Source organism: Solanum lycopersicum, chromosome 3 (genome assembly GCF_036512215.1).
Source record: "Solanum lycopersicum chromosome 3, SLM_r2.1".
In the NCBI taxonomy this organism is placed as follows: domain Eukaryota; kingdom Viridiplantae; phylum Streptophyta; class Magnoliopsida; order Solanales; family Solanaceae; genus Solanum; species Solanum lycopersicum.
This window is the reverse complement of record NC_090802.1, coordinates 60,560,681-60,569,099: the sequence shown is the minus strand read 5'-3', so window position 1 is coordinate 60,569,099 and position 8,419 is coordinate 60,560,681. Positions and strand designations below refer to the sequence as shown.

At 30.7% G+C, this 8,419-nt stretch overlaps 1 protein-coding gene across 2 annotated transcripts; it reads right to left on the bottom strand.

Moving 5' to 3' along the window:
- Positions 1–423: 423 nt before the first annotated feature.
- Positions 424–3,951, bottom strand: LOC101261009 (RING/Ubox like zinc-binding domain-containing protein). 2 transcript variants are annotated; one of them, NR_158986.1, is made up of 3 exons: positions 3,698–3,951; positions 3,546–3,612; positions 424–933 (listed from the first exon to the last, which is right to left on the bottom strand). NR_158986.1 is itself a non-coding variant. In NM_001366464.1 (3 exons), the coding sequence occupies exons 1-3, from the start codon at positions 3,773–3,775 to the stop codon at positions 2,434–2,436; spliced, it is 1,047 nt and encodes a 348-aa protein (NP_001353393.1). In that variant the 5' UTR covers positions 3,776–3,950; the 3' UTR covers positions 2,186–2,433. The 2 variants fall into 2 exon arrangements, 1 of the variants encoding a protein (NP_001353393.1); NM_001366464.1 differs by lacking the exon at positions 424–933 and adding an exon at positions 2,186–3,335 and having other exon boundaries at positions 3,698–3,950.
- Between the last annotated feature and the right edge of the window lie 4,468 nt (positions 3,952–8,419).

Sequence of the window (8,419 nt, the reverse complement as noted above, 5' to 3'; positions counted from 1 at the left end):
CTACTTGACTTGTAATGGCTATGTTTAGAAGCAGATGGGAAAGAAACATAATGCTCTGGAAGCCCACAACCCTTGTAAAAATTGAATGTGCAATATCATTATAGAACCGTCAGACAGCCAAATGGACACCACAAATGAGGAAGACAGAGAGGTTAGCAACATTAGAAATACATATAAAATGATCTACGAATAAGTAAGACCACTCCATTTAATGAACCTCAACTTCCAAGATTTCTCCCAAAAGCACAAAAGAAGTCTCGGATTTCCCAAGAGAACCTAAACTAACACAATTCAGACAAAAGATTATCAATCCATAGTTACTATACGAAAAGCCCTAAAATATGCCAAAGATAAATTTGGATGTCACTATAAATTAGGTGAAAAGAAGATTAGTGAAGGCAATAGACCTGCTCAAGAGCCTTGTTAGCAAATGCCAGTTTGTTTCTCATCATTTATTAGTATTCACAGGATAGGGTGGGTGAAAAGAATTTCTAATACAATATAGCTCCAAAATACACACAACATTCCTCTAATTTGTACTAGGAGTTTTCTGCTGCTTCAAAACGCTCTCCTGTTCCTCAAACATCTCATTAGATGATGCTGAATGCCACTCTGATGATTACTAATAGCTTCATACTAGCATCATAGGCAATTTTTGGAAGCTAAATAATAAGAGATATAAGACATGCTGCTTGTTATGTAGTTAATTACATTAAAGGGCTTTTAGACCTGATTCAAAGTTCATAGACAAATAAAAATAAGCAACAACCCACAGCTACACATTTGAAAGCCTAATTATCACTGTTGACTCCAGAAAGTTTCACATCCATCCAGGACTGCTCCATTGACCCAAAAAATTAACTATGTTGCTCAAATAAATCTGAAGAGAAGGATTTGCAATATTTCGGTAAATCCCAACAACATTCTCCTTACCTGTACAATGTATCACCAACACTCTTTAAGATATTAAAAAAAAAACTAAAAAATTCATTTGCTCTCCATTGAAATGTGTACCTTACTGGGATACAATTACAGATCTTAATTTCATCAAAAAAAAAAAAAATACAAATGTTAACAATATTCAGGAAGTACTAAAAGTATCTGATAAGGAAATAAAAGAAGAGAGGTATTCAGTTAAATGTGACAACTTGTCACGTCATCATGCCACATAAGCTGTAAGTGCCACATGACACAAAGTTGCCCATGTGAAGGTCTTACACCGGAAGAAGGACTTCATGGAAGGTTCTTGAGGTATGTCATATGTGGAGAAATCCCTTGAAAAACTTTGGAATTCCATGGATTTACATGGAAGGTCCTTCGAATATTCTAGTAGTGTATATTCTAGAAAGCAAGACTTATTTGTAAATAATATATTAGGACTTGTGTGATAATTATTATTTATATATTAGCTCCCAAGTAGTAGTATATATAGAGGGGCATCCATTTGTAAAATCATCAAGCAAAAATCAATCAAAATTCTCTACACAATGCTTCCAAACAATCTTCTTGTGTACTTTTTTCTATTCTCTTAGCGATTCCTAGAATCTTAGGCTGATTTGGCATAGTTTTTCTGTTCTCTTAGTAATTCCTAGTTTCTTAGGCAGATTAGCAAGATCATGAGCAAATTATCAAATGTCGCACGTGTGCTTAGTAAAAGACTAAGGACGTGACATAAAAGTCTGAAACTAAGGGTTTCAACTACTTCAGAGCAAGCAAATTCCGAAATAAAAAGGGAAAAACGAAAAGAAAAGAACAAAAACTGAAAATTATTTTCTCCCAACAATCCTTAGTTCAAGATTGGCGTTTTTATGGATAGTTGCCATGACAAATAACCATGTAAAGATGCCTATAACCTCTCTCAGTATTTATTCCAATTTATTTACTATGCTTTTCTTGATTATTTATAAATGCAACACATCGGATTTTTGCTAAGAATGGTTCCTTATGAAATGGTAAGTATATCCATTCCACTTTTGTTATGTAATATATTTGATGTTCTAAAAAGTTCAAGCATTTATACTAGAGCACAGGGAAAGGGAAGGTTTGGAATACTAGTAGCAGAATACTTTCTCATTCTTTATCTGCCAATTTCTTAAGAACTTTGGTAATTCAAACTGTTATTTCATTATTCACACATATTAATAATAATCAGATAGAAGGGTGATAGAATTACAAGCACGATATATTTGACTTCAATACCACCTTATTTATTCACATAATGAGTGTTCTACATCAGCACAAGCACCACATCTATAATGCAAAAAATCACAAAGAAACCAGAACATTCCCCTGAGCTTCCAAAATCACATTCTATACCAACATCTATAGCTAATGGGTTATCTTGACTCACAGTCTGCTAAGAACTAGAACACTCACAATGTCATGCAGAGAAAGAAAAGGACCCAACATACACATCCATGGAACAGAATCTTCCTAGGACCTTGATATCATACTACAGGAACGAGCCAATCGAATCGTCAGTCTGCCTCCATCAATGGTTGCCTCTCGCTCAACTGCCTCCTGGTTATACTGTTTCCTGCACCCTGGACAACGCCCATCTTCCTCGAGAATCTTCTTGTGACAAAAGAGGCAAAGCCTAAATCCGCACGAACAAGGGAGAAAACTCGTGTCTGTATAATCCAAATCTTCACAGCATATGGGACACAAAGTGGGTGTGGCTAAAGTTTTACATCCCCATACAGAGTCCCTCCTACAACGCCGTTCAGAATTCATTGGGAAACTATGCTGCTTCGACAAATTTGGCAAACCCGACGGACGGAATGTATCATCTGGCCTCCATGCCCGGCAACTGAGAGGAGGTCTAGGTGTCAATCCTCTGGCATTACACTCCTGCTTTGATCTATCAATCCCTGAACCCTGCCTTTCAGAAACCTCTTGCCTAGAACTCATATGTGTCATGTTCTCATTCCTCTCAAAATGTGAATCCAAACTGGGATTTTGCTGCTCCTGTTTTTCATCAATGGCAGCCAGCGCATCGGCAACAGCCTCCCAATCATCCAAGCAATCATCCTCTACTTCTTCATCTTCTTCACTCACACTCCCTGAACAACATCCACCACTGCTACTGCTGCTACTACTGCCTCTACTGCTTCCTGTGAAATTAGTCCCTGAATCATTTCCTCCCAAAACACTACTGGTGTGGCTTGTAGGTGAATCAAAATCACTGTAGTGGTTTAAGGATCCTTCATTGTCCTCTTCACCTATTGGCTTTATCTGCAATTTCTTAATCAGTCGTTCCCTCTCATTCGCAACATTCTTCGCTGAACCATGAGTTCCTCCAGTGTTTTGTTCCTCCTTCAAAACTTTGTTCTTCACTATATAAAACCCCAATAGCCAAGATTTAAGAAATATAGATATAAGAAATTCAATTTAATAATCACATATACTCAGAGACGCAATCATGCAATTAAAGCAAGAACAAACTTGAAAAGGGGAACAAATTTCACGAAAAGGCAGATTACATATACATGCAAAATCATTAAGAAACTTTAAAAAAAAAAAAAAACGAGTAGATCTTATGCTACCTTGTGAAAGCCACTGCTCACGTCGAGCATCTAGCTTGCACTGCTTCAACTTCGCCAACCGATTAACCTGAATTCGTAGAAAAAAATCTCAGAAATACAACTCAATCGTAAAGAAAACTAGGAATACAGTTTCAATATGCGACAAAATTTACCCTTTTTTTCTTGGCAAAATCTTTGGGGTTAGAGGAAGCAATAGGGATCGAAACATTGGGGATTGAATCGGAAACCATTGTTGCCGAGTGAAATTGGATCAAAAACCCTAAAATTGATGAGATGAATATCTCAAGAATTTAGAGAGAGAAAGCAATTGGGTGATTTAGATATGGAGAGAGAAAACCAACGGTGAGTGAAAGAGAACGGATAACGGAAACTTCTGCTCTGCTTCGCTCGGATCTTTTTTCGACTGAGAAAACCAAACGTTTTGCACTCGATGCCTATATATACTATTTTTTGTTCCGTAATTGCCCCTCAATTCAACCCAAATTTCCGCATACACTCAATCTCTTCGGTATATAAAACGAAAAACTAATACGTAACAACGTTTGATTTTATAAAGTATTTCAAATTATGATAAAATATTTATTTTTAATATAAATTAAAAAATAAAATATGAAATAATTGACTTTTAGTTTACTTATTATCATTATACTTTATAAATTTTACAAATCTCCAAAATCTCTCGTTTTTTCTCTTAAATAAAACATGTTATTAATATATCCGATCCTCTATTAATATATTTCGACCCTCTTTTTAATGTATTAACCCTTTAATTTTTTGGGCATTAATATATCCGATCTTCTTTTTAATATATTAATATTAATATTATTATATTCATTTGAGATATTTTTACAATTATAAATTTTAAAGGAATATATTATGATTTTATTTTTAAAATATGTAATTTCCGTAGTTTATCATAAAATTGAGAGAGAAAATTAGAAGTTAGGAGTGAAAAATTACGGGGATAATCCTTGCCTTAAGGCAGGGAAATGGCCACGACGCCGTTTGGCTAAGTTATAGTCTTAAATTGTTATTCCCATAATTTGTGGGTGAGATTATTTTGGGATCTTTTTCTTTAGCTAAGGTAAAATAACTCAGTTCCAAACATTAAAACTTTATAATTTTTTGGTAACTGGTATTTTGGCAGGTTATTTAAAAGACTACGGATAATATAAAATGTAATTAGTTAATAAAAAAAGCTAAAATTAAATTTTATAGTTAAACATAAAATTCTTAGTTAGTTTTATTTAGGGTTGAATTATTAAGAAATTAGACTTTTAATTTTATTTTTTCGCTGATATAACGTAGGAACAAAAATTAGTAATAATAGTGATAAAAGATCCCAAAAGAGTACTAATTCATCAGTTTTTAGTCTATTTATTTTTTGTTTTTGATTAATACGATCAAAAATAATGTACATTTAAATACTAATTGAGAAAAATTAAACCACGTGATGGATATCAATCTAGGATAAGATTAAATTATATGTTTCCTTTTGTCATAAAGCATAGAAACGTACTTAATTGAAGTGATTCACTAACTATTTCGTAAAAAAATAATAATTAAGATATAGCATATACAAAAACACAATTATTTAAGATATTTCGTAATTAAGATAATATATATATTACTAAAACAAGAATCTTCGTATTTATTCCGATTTACCAAGAGTAACATGGTTTAAATAAAACTCCATTTTTGTTTTTAGTAAATATATTACTTCTTCTAGATAATCTTGTTCTTGCTTTCTTTTGGTACTGCCTTAACTTGTATAGGTGGTTTTTTCCTAGTACTATTAATATAAAATAAATGTAAATAAAAATGTCTAGCTAATTTAGTGATTAATTTATTTTAGAGCACTTCTTAACTTATTTTTATGAATCGAATTTAAAAATTCACTTGTAATGTATGATACGATTAAAATTTATAAGTTTATTAAAAAGACAAATTATCAATCTCTATCAAGACATAGATTTCATCAACTAACTTGTTATTTCACCAATATATATTATTATCATTCAATCTATCAAGCATGTTGACTCATCTCAAAATCTCACAGTTTAATAAATCAAAATAATAATCAATACATATATATCATATAGTTATATTCGGATTAAGAATATAAGTACATTTAATAGTTTAGAGTATATGTTTTTGTCCGTCAGCAACTATCTTTATTCGATTTCGTTCAATACATACAAAAAGCACAAGGATGTTGTTTATACCCTTATTATCATTCCCATAATCAAGATAAATTATTACAATTGTACAGATAACATGTCTAATTTTCATCTTAGATTGTGAATAAAAAAACTTTATACTTAGTCCTCTACATATTATAAGCTAAAAATCTATACTTTAAGAGTCTGTTTGGATTGGTTTAAAAAGTAGACTTTTAAGTCAAAAATAAAAATTTGAACTTAAAATGACTTTTAAGTAAAACATAAAAAATAGGGAAAGAACTACTTTTGATTTTTAACTTATTTTAAGTTATTTTAATCTCGTCAAACACTTTCTAACTTATTTTAAGTCATTTATGATTTATTTTAAATTGTTTTATATATGTCAAACACTTCGAGAAGTGAAGAACTACCTTAAAAGTAGATTTGCCCATTTGAAATCAATCAAAACACCCTCTAAATTATTTATAATATAAATAAAACAGACACCATAAACAATATATGATCTATTAAAATTAAATTAATAATTATTTTATAATAAATACTATATCTAAGCATATAATTTTAATAGTATATATCTCAATAACCTTACCATCCAAAAACTTGGAATATGAATTAATGCGTTGGTTTAGACAATTTAAATCATATTTATTTATAAAATATTGACATTGACACTAATAATAAAGGGTAACGTGCAAAATTAAATAAAGTACATATTTTCCCAACTACCTATTGAACGTAAACAAATATTGTAAGTTTTGTTTGCCCCACGACATTAGCGTACTTAATCTAAGAAATTAAAATATTATATATTTATAATATTTCACTCTCGATGAAAACTCAAATTAATAATAGAAATATCGTAATTTTATTTTCAACATACCTCCTTCAACACGTCTTATTACAAATAATGGATCCAGTTGTTTTCCTCTAAGCCATGTAACAATTATTGTAGTATGTACTATAACCAAAAACGATTAGACCTTTTGGCTTGTATTTGTGCCCTTTTTACGTATAATAAAGCAAATCATGATTTAATATATAAAATTATTTAGCTTATATACACAAGGTTATATCATCAATTTAAATGAGTCATGAAATTTAAATTGTATAGGTCACGCTATTAATATGATTGTAGCATAAATTTAATGTATTTTTTTATTTATTATATAAAGATGATCTGATTCCAATTTGAATGAGGTCAAAATATATTATAAAAAAGATTCTCTAATTCATTGGATATTTTTGTACTCTTAATTTATATACAATTATTATAGTATGAATATTGCTTAATCGATAGATTCTCCATTCATGTGTCGATGCCTAACAAAATTGGGCTACGAGAACAAATATTTTGTTGCGTACTAATAATAAATTAGTTGATAAAGCTTGTTTTAGAGAATATTAGTATTTTTCTACGAAAAATTATAAGATTTCATGTTTAATTAAATTTTGTATTTAAGTCATGAAATAAGTCGAGTAAAGAAGTGAAAGTATTTATTTATTTATTCAATCAATTAAATTGTTAATAATTTAATTTAATCAATTGATTTCTATAATATTAAAATATGGTAGTTATACAATTTTTAATGTTATATTTAATATTTATTGAGCAGTGCAATTACTATAAGTATGTCTATAAAAGGTTAGACAACAAATAGTGCTTTGTTCTCACCATCATTTTCAAAATACATTGAATAATTTAGTTTTCATCTTCTCAAATGTTGAAGTTTCTAATTCATCCGTCTATTTTAGGCGTCTATATTTAATTGACACATCTTTCGTCTAGCCAAAATGAGTATCTAGGTATTATTTGGAATTTAGCTAACTGCAAGGAAAGCTACTAAACAATTATTTAATTTGAAAGCAGTCATAATAATAGGAAACTTTCACGTACAATCACTCAAAAATAACATAATTATTTTTCATATCTATGATTTAGCTACATAAGATGTTATAGGAAGGAGAGAAGCGAGCGAGACTCGGAGAGAGAGGAGAGAGGCGAGAGAGAGGGCAAAAAGTGGGAGAGAGGTGAATTGTATATGTATATCGGTTAGATAATTATACATTATACATATATATTTATATAATGGCGAGCGAGATTGGGCGAGGGAGGAGAGAGGGCAAAGAGGTTAATTGTATATGTATATCGGTTAGATATGCATTTGTATATATGACAAGAGAGACTGGGAGTAAGGAGAGAGACGAGCGAAAGAGGACAGAGAGTGGAGCAAAGTGAATTGTATATGTATATCGACTAATATAGATATGTATATGTATATTCTGGTGAATTATGCATATACAAATGTGACTAATTATACAAACTCGAAGTCAGCCCACATAATTAATGTATAATATTAGTCATGAGTGATAATTATAACAAACGATAGCTATAATGAATTATTAAATAGTATAAGTTTACTTAACCGCGTAATTTTTCCCGTAATTAATTGGGGTCCGAAAGTAGTTTATTGGGTCATTTCTTCCGGTGAGAAATAGGTAGATTAGGCCCAATTATGTATGGATTGGGCTGCTTTGTTCAACCCATTTGTAGTTGTTTACCGTCATGTAAGATCCGGAAAAAAATAACATCATAATTCATCCGTTCTATATTATATGATAGTGTAAATAATTTAAATTCTCGTAAAAAAATGAAAATAGAATGGTATCAAACATTTTTGGAACGTTTCGAAA